Source organism: Sycon ciliatum, chromosome 12, assembly GCF_964019385.1.
Source record: "Sycon ciliatum chromosome 12, ocSycCili1.1, whole genome shotgun sequence".
Lineage (NCBI taxonomy): Eukaryota > Metazoa > Porifera > Calcarea > Leucosolenida > Sycettidae > Sycon > Sycon ciliatum.
Window position 1 is genome coordinate 17,114,406 of NC_088654.1, and position 16,818 is coordinate 17,131,223.

General features: G+C 52.2%; 1 protein-coding gene and 1 non-coding gene across 2 annotated transcripts; both read left to right on the forward strand.

The window, feature by feature from the left end:
- Positions 1-2,280: 2,280 nt before the first annotated feature.
- On the forward strand, positions 2,281-16,394 carry LOC135828848 (golgin subfamily A member 3-like). The gene is made up of 13 exons (XM_065341277.1): positions 2,281-3,724; positions 4,584-4,821; positions 5,320-5,552; positions 6,500-6,932; positions 7,710-8,701; positions 9,991-10,114; positions 11,282-11,433; positions 11,717-12,022; positions 12,495-12,678; positions 13,134-13,398; positions 13,734-13,772; positions 14,885-14,959; positions 15,269-16,394. Exons 1-13 carry the CDS (start codon positions 2,600-2,602, stop codon positions 15,396-15,398), a joined length of 4,296 nt encoding a protein of 1,431 aa, XP_065197349.1. The 5' UTR covers positions 2,281-2,599; the 3' UTR covers positions 15,399-16,394.
- On the forward strand, positions 10,605-10,677 carry Trnav-uac (transfer RNA valine (anticodon UAC)). The gene has a single exon. It is a non-coding gene; the product is annotated as a tRNA-Val (tRNA).
- Positions 16,395-16,818: the final 424 nt, after the last annotated feature.

Below are 16,818 nucleotides of genomic sequence, written 5' to 3' on the forward strand. Positions count from 1 at the left end.
TGAGAACATGGTATAAATGAGCACGGCCATCAACCTCAACAGGGGATAGCCGCCTCGGCAACAACAAGAGCAGCTGAGTCCGCGGCAAAGACCGGTGCATAGAGCCGCCTAGCACCCCTCAGGCACATCACACTGGATCGGACCAAGGCAAAGCTGATTTGACACCGGATCGAAGCCATCACGGCACTGTAGGCCTCTCCGGTCTTGTCGGCGATGAGGGACGCTATCCTCTTGTACAGAGAGGTGGCAGATTTCCCCATGCCTCCCGTAGTGGAGAACACGGCGGGAACAAAGCTGGAGTGTTCCACTTCTCGGATTCTCTGCTCATAGGCACGGCGCTTGGCTTTTTCGTGACGGGTGTAGCTAGCAGCAAGTGAGTTGAGGCGATTCGAGGACGCAAAAGGGTTAAACACCCGGACATCAATGTAGGTGCGCTCGAACCGCCCTCCCCAAATACCACTAGCCACCACGTCAAGGCGGGCTTGGTCGTCGCCCACAGCAGTACGGTACCGGAGCTGCTCTCCAGTGAGTGGCTGCAAATGTGGCTCAATAGCCACCTGGTGGCCAACACGCTTCGCAAGGCGAGCTGTCACATCGCGTACCTCGTTGTGGCGGAGGGTTGGGAAACCGCCTAACGGGCAGGAGAGGGCATGGCTGACGGTGAACTGCTGTCCACAGGAACATGATGTTGGCAGTCGTACTGGGTGCCAGCCATACCGGAGGTGCACAGCATCGCGGAACTCAGCCTTCGTGAGGGTGAAGCCGTGGGCCTTTAGAGGCCGGCAGGTGAGCCAGCTGGATGCCCCCCGCTCCGAAGCAAGGTCGATGGTACGTTGAACCTCTGGAGGTGCGGCAGAATGCAGAGCGACGGCCTCGGCTTGGAGTGATGTCTTTGCCTTCGCCCTCAACAGCTGCTTGTTCTTCCGCACTTCCTGCAGGGCATCGCCAAGCGTGGCAGTCTGCTGCTGAATGCGCCGCACCAGGGGGCCAACGATGGTCTTGGAGTGGGCGTACTGGGCCCCGAGGGAGGCAGGTGTGATGAGCCCCAGACCACCATGTCGACAAGGCAGAGCCAGAAGCTGTCGCTCATCATCGTTGACGGTTCTGCCACCTAAGAGAGCGGGGATGAACTTGTTTCTGATGGAATCCTCCAACGGCTGCATGTACAAATGTAGGTCAGCCATGACTCGAGACAGGAAGGACCATTTGCTTCGCAGGCCGTGAACAAACGCTGCATATGCAGCTTGGGGCTGTGACGAAGCAATAGTGCTGAGCGACATCACCTCCTCTACCCAGGATTGAACCTTGCGCTCCATAAAGCAGCGGGAGAATTCTGCTGAGCCAAGCGCGGCTCCCAGATGCCGACATCCATCTGTGCGGATGTCAATTCCAGTTCCAGCAAATATGCTGGTGGCCTCATCCAGAAACTGTGGCTTGACAAGGAGGACAGACTTGGTCGGGTTGAGGAAATAGCCGTATGATGGACCACTCTCGTTGAGGCGATCCCACCAGATTCGTACTGCTTGCAACTTGCCTCCTGCTGCAGAATCATCCGCAAACCAAGACTGCGTGGCACCGTCTGTTGCTGCTTCTTCGATGAGGGGGAGAACACCGAGAGCGTACATCGCCATAGCGACCGGGTCGCCTTGGGTGGTACCTTCGCTGGACTTGATACACTCACCGCTTACGAACAGATTGGCCGGCTCTCTGTATGTGTTGATGACTGTCGGAGCTAAGGACGGGCAGGTGTGTTGGATGTTCCGCATGCATACTTCTCTGTTCAGACAATTGAACGCATTAGTGGCATCAGCCAGTAGGATTGCTTCCGTGTCATCCAGCTGATGGAGGTCATTCATGGCGTGAATGGCTGCTTCAACACCTCCATCTTGGCCAGCACATAGTTGGAGACTTCCGGCTGCACGTTGAATTTCGTCATTCGTGATGGAGAGGATGGCTTTCCCCATGATCCGGCGAAGGACCTCACCTATGCCGATGGGCCGCACGCCTGGCTTCTTATCAAGGGGAATCAGGCGACAGGCGACGTAGGCCTCCAGGCTTGATGGATGGACATAGGTCGTTGCTAGCCGTCGTGCACTTGCTGCAATCGCGTCGCACAGCTGATCGGAGATGTCGGCGAAACCTGAACACATGCGTCGCCAGTTGTCGGCGGCGACTCCCGAGGGACCTGCAGCACCATGGGTATTGAGCGCTGCCCGTAGCACCACTTGTCGTGTTAGTGCCTCGAATTGGATGGGATGGGGTGGGGTAGGCGCAGTCTTTGTACGACTACTACGAGTCCTGCTTGAACTGCACTGCATAGAATCTCCTGTTTCTTGATTGAGCTGAGATTGTGAGAAGGACATTTTGTTGATTCCAGTTGAGTTTGAATGTTGCATTGAGTGATCTGGTGATTGTCTTCCGATATCTGGCCTACGGTCTTGGCGATCCACTGCACACGCTCTGGTCTGGGTAGTTGCTTCGTGACGAGAAGCCTGAGGCAATGTAGTATTTTGACGTTGGCGAGAACGAATAATTATAATTTAGAAACTGAGTATTTGTATACAGTTGCTGCTGGCTCTCCAGACACAAAGCTGGCGTGATGATGGCGCAGAGCGTATCGGACACGGAGCACTATGGAGATCGGGGCCAGGCATTCAAGCTGGACTTTCCACAACGAACAGAACCGCGGCCTGCCGCCGCGTCGAGCACCACCAACAGCAGCAGCACTGCTCTGACCAGTACAAGCGCTGTGGCTGGGCTAAACAACAGCGGACCCGGTGGCGTGTATGCCCATTCCAGATTTACGTTACCACCAACTGACGCAACGTCAGCGAACAAGGCGAGGATCAGTACAGTGACGTCAGCAGGAGTTCAGCCATCGGCCGTGCCAGCATCCATTACGGTGGGACCGACTCGATCAGACTCGCCGGTATCGAACACGTCCCGAAACCAGCTCGTCAACCCCAGCTACTCGCCGATCGACGCCAAGTTCGCGGTGCCCCTGTCGGACCGGCCGCAAGAAGCTTTCTCCATGCCGCCCAGTTCTCTACCGACCGGAGCACCAACTGCTGTCACGTCGGCTACGATCAGCGGAGAGCCGAGCAGCACGATGCAGCGTGCAACACCGGCACACTCCGTACCAACAACACCCGTCGGCAGCGGCGTGCGAATGGCTCGGAGCGTCAGCGGCAACGGCCCGGTCATGGCAGACGCTCGCCACCGTGCGTCTTTATCATCCGTCACAACAAATTCTGCTGCTGCCACCGCCGTCGCACCACTCACGACCGCATCGCTGATGGAGCGGCTGGAGAAGTACCGCACGTCCGGTGTCGGCGGCGGCGCCAGCAACAACAATGGCATTGACGGCGCCAGCCTGGCCAGCAGTCGCGAGCAGGACGCCATGCAGCTGCGCCGCGTCGGCTCCCTGTCCAGTCTGGCCGCCGTGACGACGGCCAATGGCGTCCACGCCGTAGGCAGTGCTGTCGGGACGAGTGCGCCGCGGGCCTCGTCCTCGTTTGGCCTGCCCTCGTCGTCCTCTGGTGGCATCGTCGTCGGCACGACGCCCACGCGATCACACCGTGGAGGTCCTCTCTCGTCCTCGTTCACGGCCGCGGGAGTGTCTCCATCGTCGGCACGGTACCAGAGGCCGCCGTCCGTCACTCAAAGCCTTGCCGGCGGAACGCGCACGGCAGAGATTGAGGCAAAGCTTCAGCGCACAGTACAGGTTAGTATCAATTACACTGTACTGACTTAACATGTACTAGTACCGTATTCTCTATTACAAGCGCGGTTTCTTGTAGAAGCCCAGTCTCTATTACAAGCGCAGTCTCTTGTAGAAGCCCAATCTCTATTACAAGCGCAGTCTCTTGTAGAATCCCAGTCTTTATTACAAGCGCAGTCTCTTGTAGAAGCCCAGTCTCTATTACAAGCGCAGTCTCTCGTAGAAGCCCAATCTCTATTACAAGCGCAGTCTCTTGTAGAATCCCAGTCTCTATTACAAGCGCAGTCTCTTGTAGAAGCCCAGTCTCTATTACAAGCGCAGTCTCTTGTAGAAGCCCAGTCTTTATTATAGGCGCACTCCAAGAGGGCTTCGGAAGATATACAAGCGCAGTCTCCAATATAAGCGCAGGGCTTATAATGGAGAACTGTATGGATCCTGTCCATGCATGTTTGACATCACAATGTGTCACATACCCACATGTTGTGGCACAAGTCTGTGAACCCTGGCGTAAAAAGAACAGACTCGGTGTACCAGGAAGTACGAAACTGCATCCACGATACCTGGTGGTAAGCTTTGTGCTACTGGTGTAATAAAAAAATGATGCCAAATGTACGTGTAGCAGATGGTTTAAAAATTATAAGCCCAGGGTACGGACTGGTTGAAGAAATATAAGCCCAGGGCTTATAATGGAGATAATACGGTACATGATATTTCTGTACAGGTCAGCATTCAGTCAGCACTCTAAAGTACCTTCCGACGCCCCTGCAGTGATGTGTCCCTGTAGTACAACATCAGCGTGGTATCTGCAGCTTGAAGCTAACGTTGTACTTCCCCGTTTTTTTTGTCCTGTTTGCCGCCACAGGATAAAGCTCACCTGGAAGGCAAGCTGGAGGCGCTAACGGCCGAGTGTCGACTGGCCCTCAAGCAGCGCTCCGACCTGCAGCAGCAGCTCGCCACGGCGCAGGCGCGCTGCGAAGCCCACTCCGGCACGGCCGAGGCGGCCACTAAGCGCGAGCAGCAGCTGCGCGAGGACCTGGCCGACATGTCGCAGCAGCTGCACGAGGCGCTGCAACGGCAGAGCCAGGCGGCCAACCAGCACGGTGAGGGAGTGCTGTTGTCTTCTTCTCTTACATCACTGTATAGTACAACGTTTCAAGGTGACCAGTCTGCTATGGTGACCACCTGTTCCAGATGATTGCTTGGTTAATACCGGCCTGATGTGAATAGATGTTGACGTGTCCAAGAACAAGCCTGGCTTTTATGCATGGCTTTTGTAGAAACGTCATCGTGTTGCCACTGTGCTCTTGCTACTTTGCTGCTGTTGCTACCGCTGCACAGTTGCTGCTGCTGCTGTTACTGCTGCTGGTGCTATTGTTGCTGCTGCTGCTGCTGTTGTTGTTGCTGCTCCTTTTGGCTGCCCCTGTTATTTTGTGTTTGTTTTTGCTGTTTCCAATATTTATTCTGATGGTGTTGTTGTTGTTGTTGTTGTTGTTGTTGTTGTTGTTGTTGTTGTTGTTGTTGTTGTTGTTGTTGTTGTTGTTGGTTTTGTTGTTGTCGTCGTCATCGTCGTCCTGGTCTGTTCTCTTCCCTGTTTGCAGGTGCCGACTGGTCAACGGTGGAGGAGATCCAGGACCAGTGTGGTGAGCTGCAGCAGGCACTGGAGCAGCTGCGCAAGTCCAGCGCCGAGCAGGTCAGCGAGAACGCCAAGCTACACGCCAGCTTGCAGGCAGCTCAGGCGGACACGCACCGCGCCGAGGAGGAACGAGCGCGTATGGCGCGAGACCTTACGGCCTTCGCCAGTGACAAGGCCATCCTGGAAGAGAACAATAATGTAAGGGATCACATAGTTCTAGCCAGGAAAACGAGTTGTAGGGGGGGGGGGGGTATAATATGCACATGGTATGGACAAGAGTACATACCCCCCCCCCCCAGAGTGTGCAACTCGACTACGGGTACTGTTCCGACAGAATTTCAAGCATTGCATCATAAATAATTAAAATAAATGACGTCAACTCGAAATTCTGTCGGAACGCCGGGGTATGTGGGAGTTTCACACTCTTGGGGGGTTACGCTACTCTTGGTATGGATGAATGTGACGACGGTGGACTGACTGTACTCATGCAGACTTTGTACTCCCTGCAGCGTCGATGTCTAGTACTGGATGTAGGCACGCTGCACGCATGCATGCACGGTGCCAATAAGCTGTTTCGCCAGCCACCTTGGCACATACCGTACACGTGCAGTCAACTTCGCGTATAACGACACTCGGCGGGGCATCAGAAAAGTGTCGTTATTCGCGAAGTGTCGTTATACCCGAAGTCTCATTATATGTATTACAGTTGGATGGGACTTTGCTCTGGGCATGGAAATTCTGTCGTTATTCGTGAATTGTCATTATAGCGGCAGTCGTGATTAGCGAAGTTGACTGTATGTGGACCAAAAACAAGTTTCAGAATTTGGAGGAAATGACTCGGTCAGCCGACGCGAAATAGTTTTATTTTTTGTTCTTGTCTAAATGATCTTTTATAGCAGGGCATGCATGTGCTGAGTACAGTAAAACCTGTAACTAAAGACCACCGTGACTAGCGACCAGCCTGGTACAACCAACCACTGCGCCAGGCACGGACTGTCTCACATTCACATATGGTTGTCCGGTGCAAACCTCTAACTAAGGACCACCTGCCACTAAAGACCGCTTTCTCTGGCCCCAAGCGTTGGTCGTTAGTCTCAGGATTTACTGTTTTTGTGCGTTTTCTTTGCCTGCTCTTCACATCACAGGTGCTCCAGGACCAGCTGGACTCTGCGCGCGCCGCCACGGAGAGCGTGCGCGCGGACCTGTCCGCCGCGCACTCCGCCGCCCTCAAGCTGTCCGTGGACCTGGAGCGCGAGCGCGTGCTGACCACCGACCGCGACTCGCAGCTGCGCCGCCTGCAGAGCCAGACGCTGCAGCAGCAGGGCAACATCCTCTCGTCGCTGGAGGACTTCGAGGCGGAGACAGCGGCGCGCGAGGACTCGCTGCAGCGGCAGGCGCGCGAGAAAGAGTCGGCGGCCGACGAGCTGGAGAAGGCCTACCGAGAAGCGGCGCGCGAGTCCGCGGAGCTGTTGCGCGGCCAGACCCAGCTGAAGGCACAGCTACAGGCTATGGAACGGCAAGCTGCCGAGTTCAAGCAGCTGGCTGAGGGCACGCTGGCTGATAGGAAAGCGGCTGAAGGTGGGTGAACATTTTTTTTTAATGAGCTGGTTCTGAATCTTAGTTTCAAGTCTCTTTTCTAGCATGGTCAATATTACTCAATACTATGCCTAGTAATCACTCCATGGGATGGGAGACCTATCCTTTTGAAGCCTGATTCATACTTCGTCTCGCGTACGGGAAACGCGTCGCATCGCGAAAAAGCTGACTTGAGCTCAACTTGTTTGGCCCATCGCGAGACGGTCGCGCGATGATTTTCCCGTACGCGAAACGAAGTATGAGTCGGCCTTAAGGAAGCATGTTCTCTTTCTACATAATTATAGTCAACGTTGAGAATACCGACGATCCTTGATCGTACATGAGAAAAGTGTCGTTGTACTTGACGTTGAAAGTAAGCAGTCGAATGGTCACTAGGTCTGAAGATGTCTAGTTATTCGCAAGTTGTTGAGTTCGAGGTCGTTATTCACAAAATTGATTTGACTACTGTATCCGGGACTCAAGTCTCTTTTTCAACAGCATACTAGTAATAGAAACTATGCATAACAAGCACTTCACGGCGTAGGAAACCTGTCCTTTTATATTCATATTTCTCTTATCCAGACCTCCCAGTTCTATCATGTGACTCAGTCGGTCACTATGAATGTCAGGCAGGAACAGACCTTTTTCGTTGGTTCCAGGGAATGATCTTTTGTGTCATTTCTTTTTTCCCCGAATTGATTTTAATTTTGAATAATATGGGTACCTTTGTGTGTGTGTGTGTGTGTGTGTGTGTGCGTGTGTGTGTACGTGTGTGTGCAGACGAGGTGATGCGACTACGCGAGCACCAAGCTCAGCTGGACAACGAGCTGGATCGGGCCGCCCAGGCTCTAGCCGGTCACGAGCAATCCACCAGCGCCCTGCGCACCGAGGTCTACGTGGCCGAGCAGGCAGCTGCCATGGAGCAGGACAAGCGCCGGCAGCTCGAGGAAGACCTCCAGCGCCTGCGCAGCAACATGCTCCAGCTGGAGGACGGCCTGCAGCAGGTACAGCGCGAGGCGGAGAGCCGCGAGCAGGAAGTCGACGAGGAGCGCCAGCGCATTCTAGGTGAGGTGGACGAGGAACGCCAGCGCAATGCGCAGCGCGAGGCCGAACTGGAGGACGCTCTCTCGCGCACCACGACGGATCAGCGGGCGCGCTCCCTGCAGTTGGAGAAGCTGGAGCAGGAGCGCGAGGCCATGCAGAGTGACGCGGCCCAATTGAGCGCCAAGCACGCCCAGCTCACCGAGCAGCTGGTGGCGTGCAAGGCAGCCGCGGGCGATGCCGAACGCAATGCAGTCGCTGCTCAGCGAACGGCCACCGACGCCAACCGCCGTCTGGAAGAGGAGAGGCAGCACGCTGAGGTGCAGCTACGCGCTGCCGCAGCCACGCACGAGATGGAGCTGGAGCGCGCGCTCGGGGCCAAGGTAGCAGCCGAGGCCGAAGCCGAGCGCGCTCGCATGCAGCTGGAAGCGCATCAGCAGGGCGTGGAGGCAGAGCTGCGAGCCGCCGTCGAAACGGCCACGCAAGCCCACCGTCAGCTGCAGGAGCAACACCGAGCGCTGGCCGGCAGGCTGACGGACGCCGAGAGACTGAAGGAGCGCGCCGAGCACGAGGCAGTGCGTAGCGCCAAACGAGCAGAGCGACTGCAGCAAGACGCCGCGGCTCTGGAGAACGAACTGTCCAGCGCTAACAACACACGTGCCCTGGCTGAGAACGCCCTGGGACACACCAGGCAAGAAGCGGAGCAGCGAGAGGCCGAACTCAACGATCAGGTAGGTGATGAATCGTATTACAGCCTTTAGAACGCGTTCAGTCCCAGCACTTTGTCAAGTCGGATGATGTCATTTTGCGGTAAAGAACAGACGGAGTAAACAAGTTATCACCACCAAATTTTCACCGAAGATTGGACTATCCCAAGTGTTCATGCTACAGTACTTGTACATGGCAGTTCTTTACCATCCGTGTGTACTTGAATCGATCTCTAGAGATCGATGGACATGCATAAACTAAAACATTCGTAACTCAATCGATTCTTGTCGGAATTCAAAGAACTAAGTATCTAGGAAGAAGCCGAAGAGCCCAGCTTTCCATTGTATCAATCGGTAAAGAGCTGCGATGTCGCATTACAAAGATATTTCGCTCGACATTTCAGCTACGGCAAAAGTCGAATTTCTTTCCGAGTGACTGACCTTGAGCTGGGATTTTCCCCTCTCCTGACATGCTGAGTCACTTTGGCATGCTTTGAGCACGTGGGCAGCATGGAAAGTAACTCAAGCAAAAATATTTGGAATGTTTACGATGAAGGAGCGAGAAATGGCTGGCGAGAAGAGAAATTCCTCGTATATCCAGCGATGGGGTGTATTTGAAGCTCCCTGGCGCTGGATATGTGATCTCGGTAGTATCCTGTTAGAGCTCAATGTACGCAGCTCGTGGAGAGCTTTCCAGAATGCCCAAGATTGCGAAAATTGGTTGACTAGAACCGAAGATATTCTCAGAATATGGTGAGAATTATTGCATTTGGGACTGCTGGGGAAATTTGGTCGGATGGTAAAGGGTTAACTGTGTGTTTTGTTTCTCAGAAAAAAAACTGTTGTAGCAGCAAGTTCAACCAAAGTCGCTTCAGGGACGGAAATTAGAGAGGGGGCGGATCAACAGTACTTAACAGGGTAGTAGCGTCTGGCACCAGGCAGGGTGCACAGCGCCTTGTTGCCTTTGCTCTGCCTGTTGCCCGACGGTGGTGGCTGTGTGTGTGTTTGTGTGTGTGTGTGTGTGTGTGTGTGTGTGTGTGTGTGTGAGTGTGTGTGTGTTTGTGTGCATGCCTGTATGTGTGTGTGTGTGTGTGTGTGTGTGTGTGTGTGTGTGTGTGTGTGTGTGTGTGTGCATGCGTGTGTGTCTGTGTTAGTACTAATGCTCTGCTCGCCAGGGTAATGTTCATGTCCGCAGCCAGTGTTTGCTGGCAACAAAGCCTCAAAGGCTTCCTTTATGTACAAATGCATGCTCATACTATTTGGGATGCTTTACTGCTTTTCGTGTGTGTGTGTGTGTGTGTTTGTGTTTGCAGATTGTAGCTCTCCAGGAGGAGCTTGACGAGGCTATACAGCTGCAGCAGGCTGCCAGGGAAGAGGCGCAGGCCGTCACCAACCAGCTTGCCGAGGAGCTGGAGAGAGAGCGGGGCCGTGTGGAAGGTTAGCGTTTTTGGTTAGAGTGTGTTTGTGATTAGCCATGAATCGGAGTGCCGAGGATATGGCCGCGCTGTCTACACAAATAAATTGCTATACAGTACTGCCGGGTGCCGAAGCACTCGGTGGTCAACCTCGCACCCTAGACCGTTCTTATTTTCATGTACTACAGTCGATGCACTGTTGTGTCACTCTGTGTACATTGGTATGCCGCGCTTGGTGAAATTCTAGCCTAGTCGTTCTTCGACGCTCCGTTTTTCGACCCTCCGTTCTTTCTTCGGCCCCCAACAGTACTGTATTGCTATTCGACTTGAACACACCGTGACGGGTTGCGGTGGTGAACCTTTCTTTGCTCCGCGGGAAAGTGGTACGAGGGAAGGATTGGCTGGGGGGGGGGGGGGGGCAGCCTGCAGGTCACTTGTTTGTCATAATGCGTCCTTGTCACCACCCACCACTTTGTTAGTTAGCCTTTGTTTTGCCCGTTGGTATCAGCGACGGTTCCTTGGTGTAGTGGTTATCACATTTGCTTTACACGCAAAGGGTCCCGGGTTCGAACCCCGGAGGAACCTTAGCTGATATTTTTTTTCTTCCGGCCAAACCATTCGTGCGCCCGTATCTTCCGCATCGCTGCAACGTGCTTTGAGTAGCTCATGTGGGCGCGAACGAACACGGACGAGCATTTTTTTTGCTCTTCATCGGTCGTCAACTGGTGTTGTCTCGGGGTTTTGGTTTTTTACCCCAATGCTGCATGTCTATTGTCTGTCTGCAGCCTGTTGAGTCTGCTCCATGGTCACATTGCGGGTCATGTGCAAGATTGCTTGTTGAGTAATGAGTATGTGAGAAGTAGAACGTTACATGTGTGAGTATAGACTGTAGTGTAGAGTAGAGCAAGACTGACAGGTCACGTGACCATTTTCAAGTCATGTGACTGGTCATGTGACTGAGGGGAACCCCCTTTCTGTATTCCGGAAGCTGTGCAATGACGTTTCAGAGTTGCGTCCGGCGTACGATTTCTTTCTGCGTGTGTGTGTGTGTGCGCGCGCACGCGCCCGTGTGTGGTATGGCCGGCGGTACGATCATCTCACGTGACTGATCACATAACTGATGCCCGAGGTCAAGAATGGTCCTGAGCTAACTACCGGTAACTCTCTCGTGTCCGTACTGTACATCCAGGTATCACATCAGCACAGGCCACGCTGCGTGATCATGCCGGTAATCTGGAGGCTGAACTGGCCAATCGCGAGTACTCCCTGGGCCAGCTGTCATCACAAACTGCCAATGTGCTGGCTGATAAACTAGCCGAGGACGAAGCGGTCGGACGAAAGGTATGCTTAACGACTCTTTGACTTGCACCCAATCTGTATTATGATTTACGAAGGTGTAGCGAACTCGATTTGTTCTTCGGTTCTTCGGCAGTCGTTTGTTTACCTTTTGCCTTTCTCCTCCCTTGCCTTCGTCAAGGGAAGTCAGATTTGTATGACTATTGGCGGTATATTTTACTGAAGTTTCTCTGTACCATCTTTTGCATCCACGTGTGACAAATGATTTATGACACAGTTTCTTGCTTATCTTGCTTTCCCTGTTCCGTCGGCATTCAATGTGTGACAGGTTCAGCGTCTGACCAGCGAGCTCGAAGCTGCGAAGGAGGACAACGCGCGCCTGCAGCAACAGCTGGAGTCTGGTGCCGGCAGAGACCGAGCGTCCACGTCCGAGCTTCGTCTACAATTGCAACAGTCCACGGCGGACGCTCAGCGATTCGCCGAGGAGGTATCTCGACTGCGCCAGCTCCTTTCAACTAGTGCCGAGCAGGAGAAGAAGTTCGAGGAGAGAATGTCGCAGAGCTCGTTGGCTATCCGGACTAGTCAACATGAAGTGGATCAGCTTAAGAGAGCGTTGCTTGAGACGGCGTCAAAGGTAAATGCTCTCTCTCACTCTGACACGTGTCCACTCTCAGCTTATGGAGATAGAGAATCTGATCTCTGTATGTATCGGAATATTTGTATGTTTATTTGCCTGCCTACCTGCGTGCAGGCAGCGTGTGTGCGTGTGTGTTTGTATGTATGCGCACCTCTCTCTCTCTCTCTCTCTCTCTCTCTCTCTCTCTCTCTCTCTCTCTCTCTCTCTCTCTCTCTCTCTCTCTCTCTCTCTCTCTCTCTCTCTCTCTCTCTCTCTCTCTCTCTCTCTTTCTCTCTCTCTTTTTCTCTCTCTCTCTCTCTCTCCACCTCCATCTCCATCTCTCCACTTCTTGAACTTTGTCTCCCTGCTCATTCTGTATTTGCAATGGATGCAGTGAATCTGCCTTAAACCTCTCCATACGGATATTGAGTATATCGTCTTTCTCATCGTTTCTTCCATTCTTTCAACACGGTGTAATTATTGTCGGCAGGAATCTACCACTTCGGAAAAGCTGCGTACTCTCTCCTGGGAAAACGAGCAGCTAGCTATAGAAGTAGCAGCACTCAAGGAACAGAATACCCTTGCCGAAACAAGGCACCAGCGTGAGGTGGAAAGCCTACGGCAGCCACTGCTGAGCAATGATGCCAGTCCGGATGCGAGATTTTCTTTGCTGAGTAGGTGCTACTGTGCTACATGCTCTGTGTGCATGTGTGTGTGTGTGGGGGGGGGGGGGGGGGGCATGTGTTCATTTGTGCATGGTGTGTGGTGTTTACATGCACACTTGCTTGCCAGTGGGGGTTGAATCCCCTGTTCTTTCATTCTTGTTTTTTTAGAGTCTGTGCTGTCAACAGGCTTGTCCACGTGACTTACATTAAATTTTGATATCGACCACCATAGCATGACATGTTTTTTCACTACAAAGGCAGCTCACAACGCACACCACACAAACAGTACTAGTACTTACTACTAGTAGTGACTGACCGTTGTTTCTCTCCTGGGAAGGGAAAAAAGACCCAAGTGCCATCAGTATGTGTGGCACGTGTTGCTAGTTACCTTTGGAGTGCATAACACCATAGCATGGTAAAATAATTCTAATCAGATATTCTACTATTGTGCTTTCCATGCCCAGCTTCACACGGCCTTGCTCGCAGCAAACCAGCATTGCATCAGCAGTTCTCTGCAGACTCGGCTGGCGGCGGTGTTACGAGCACGGACGGTCCCACGCCGACGGCGTTGTCATCCTTGCCGAGTGCATCGTCATCGATACGAGCTGCCGGTGGTATGCCGTCGGCTGTGTCAGCGGAATCACCAGCTTTGCCCGGTGGATCAGCGGCGTCGGGCATGCCAGCGAGGGATGTCACCTCGGTACGCGGACAGCTGGGCCGCAAACACAAGTATGTACTGCCACCCACTTTGTGCTTGTCTACTGCATAATGTATTCCACAATCAGACAATCTTCTCTTGAAGCGACAAACCTCGGTGATGGACTTGCTCTCTCTCGGTCTCTCTCTCTCTCTCTCTCTCTCTCTCTCTCTCTCTCTCTCTCTCTCTCACTCTCTCTCTCTCTCTCTCTCTCTCTCTCTCTCTCTCTCTCTCTCTCTCTCTCTCTCTCTCTCTCTCTCTCTCTCTCTCTCTCTCTCTCTCTCTCTCTCTCTCTCTCTCTCTCTTGTTTCACCATGTTGTGTCATGTGTGCTGTTTCTATCTATGTGTCTGTGTCTGTGTGTGCAGAACTATTTCCGGCCTCCAGACGTGTTTATCGTCTCTGCGGTAAGCCACACTTAGCACACGTAGCCTTGTTTATCACATCGCCATGTGCACCATTTCTCTGATCAATGTACTTCACGGGATACCAGCTTACTACCAATTTAGTGATTTGAACACACTGCTCAAACAGATTCATTTCGGAAAGCTTGGAGAGAGTCGACCTTCACTACCACGTACTTAACGAGAGAGCTTGGAAGCTCAGGGCCCTTCGCTATGCTTTTTTGCCTAGCTCATCATGCATGTTATTAGAACTGATGGAACTTTCTCTTTGGCCCCTACTTCGTTGCGGTTTTATAGTGTTTTACGTCGACCATGACGGCTACAATGCCCAACCATACCACAATGAACTGATCGGCTACATCATTGTATTGCAAAAAAGTTTTCATCTGGTCGAATAACATTCATGATGAGCTAGGCAAAAAAGCATAGCATAGGGCCCTGAGCGAAAGAAATAAACTTTCTCTTTACATTGAAGGGTAATACGACACTGTCTACGACCTTGATGACCTAGGCAAAAAGGATAGGGATGTTATACATTTTTCATTTCTTCTATTTTTCAAGACTTAACCTGGGATTCGAACCCGCACTATCGCCTTGCATGCATTCCCCCGATACACTTCGCATACACACTCATTCTTCCGAGTTGCTTCACGTTATGATCTTGCATTTGACAATCCTATTTGAATATTGTGGCCAGCTGTCTTTGATGGTACAGGACAGGTACGGGATAACGCCAGGCATGCCGATGGCACAAACAAACAAACACAGAATTAAAGCTGTGTGGACCCTGGCTAGCGCCAGACGTTACTGAAGTAACGTCTTTTGCATAGCTACGGGAATTAAATGTAGGTATTAGAAGATAAGTATAAAATGTAGATATTGGAGTGTTACGATTGGTTGACAAGTGGCTTGAGCGTCAATGTTTTGGCATGGTCTCCATGACTCGAAACTGAGCCGTGTATGTTGACAGGCTTAGCAAGGTCTGGGCTGTACTGCCCAGGCATGGCTATGTGTGACTGTTCTTCCTCAGTGGCACCATTCGGTATGTCCCAGTGTATTCCTCTCATTCGATTTCAATACTTTCCTGCTCCCGTGTTTTATGATTGCTACTGCAGAGGAGAAATGGAGAAGCTCCAGCAGCAAATGGCTCGTCAGAGCGATGCCGTGCAAGCGTCGAACTCTACTTGTCGGTAAGCCCCCACACCCACCCGGCAGCGTATGATAATGCTCTTGCTGTCTGGAGATCCTCGTGTGGTGGCTGCTTGTACATGCGTAGCGATGCCAGCTAAATTAGTTTGGCCAAACCGCCCTCAAGAATTCCATTGAACTAAACCACAGTAAAACCTGTGTTTGCCTGACTCTGTGTACCAAGCGGAATCCTGTATTGACTGGACAAATTGTCATGCACCGACGCATATGCTTATAACAATGTAGCTGTACTTTTGCTGGCCCTTCTCGAACACTTGTTTATCTGCCCTGCCCTCGCCTGTCGTGTGCAGAGCTCTGGAAACTCGTCTGCGTGGTATCAAGCCCGGTGGCAGCACCTCATCGTTGCATCGTATCGGTGTGTCACCTACCTCTGCAACACCACCACCACCACAGCTCTCACGGCCAGAACGTGACGCATGACTCTCTGCTTGATGGTGGTGGTGTAGAGTACCAGTACACGGCTGCAGGGCTTTGTGCACTGTAATAATAATGCCATCGGCTCTGAAGTACCTTGCACACTTTCATAGGTGTTGTGCAGTGTGCTGATGTCATCCTCCTGCAGCGATCTGCATGCTTTCTATCAACGATGTCATTATCTATGGCGACTTGCACACTTTCATAGGTTGTGTGCCGTGTGATGTCATCACCCAAGGTGGCTTGCACACTTGCGTATCTTCTGTGCAGTGTCACAATGTCATCATCATCCGGGGTTTCTTCACAATGTACTTGTGGCATAGAGTTCACAGTACTCTTACACGTGTGAACTCTGCGCTGTGCGGTGTAATATCTCTGCAAACTTATGTTATGTTGACATCCGCAGGCGTTTGTCATAGCGCGTCCTTCCTTTTCTAGAACACCTTTAGTCGCAGAAAACCTGCATGATGTCCGTTAGGTTTTGCACAGAATGATGTCGTCACCATCTCATGCTGCTCCACGTCTTATACTAGTCCGCTGTCCTTTGGTGCACTATAGCTGTGCGACGGGCCATGGATAGAGACTACTAGAGCTCAAGTCGTATCTGTCGCTATGACCACCCTGCACACTTTTACAAGTATCCCTTGTGCACTCTAGTCCCACTGACTGTGATGTCGGTGGTGTTTCGATTATTTTTATATTGCTACTCTTCGTCCATACTGTTTCTTGCCTGTTATACCTCGCTCGCCTGACGCACCCGTACATGCGCATGATTATTTTTATACTTTTTCTGTTTTACGTGTTTTAACTTTTTGCCAAACCATCGCTGTAATAATATTATTGCTGGCCACCACAGTCACGTGACTTACGTTCACACAAGCATTGCCACTGAACATTCAATTCACAGGCAGCCGAAACATTTTCGCCGAACCTGAACACTGTATTCTAGAAAGAATTTTTGAAAGTTCCAGGACCGCGATTCGGTCTGTATTAGCGATCAAAGTGCTTTTGGTCTTGTTGTTTGGTGCTGCGGTCCCAAGTACACCGTCTTCAGTGAAGACTCGGTGTAACCTACTTCCAAGGCAAGGGCTAACAATCTCACCTGTGCTCTAGCCGAGGACTCTCAGGTCAAGCCTTTGGGTAATCCTGAAATAAAGAAAGATTATAATGCCTGGTGTTGCATAATGCAGCTGGAATCTTCAGAGAACTACTTCATGTACAATACATCAAGAGTACAAGAGTCATGCAGTACAGGACTGATTCTACCGGTTGCGTTTATGCAGCTTGTGTGTGCCTTTGAAGGCTTTGCAGCCCGGCGAAGACCCGAGTGATCTATTCATAGAGTTGGGCATCGGGCCGGGGTGCACCGGTGGTGGGTGTGCAGAAGGGGGGGGGGGGGGGGGGAGCGCAACGACCTCCTTGAAAA

What these genes read in the sequence shown, in the direction of transcription:
- LOC135828848 (XM_065341277.1), top strand. Translation starts at nt 2,600, where the DNA reads ATGATGGCGCAGAGCGTATCGGACACGGAGCACTATGGAGATCGGGGC. An exon ending in ACGAAGCGGTCGGACGAAAG is followed by an intron (nt 11,434 to 11,716) that starts GTATGCTTAACG and finishes AATGTGTGACAG; the next exon opens with GTTCAGCGTCTGACCAGCGA. An exon ending in TGCTTGAGACGGCGTCAAAG is followed by an intron (nt 12,023 to 12,494) that starts GTAAATGCTCTC and finishes TATTGTCGGCAG; the next exon opens with GAATCTACCACTTCGGAAAA.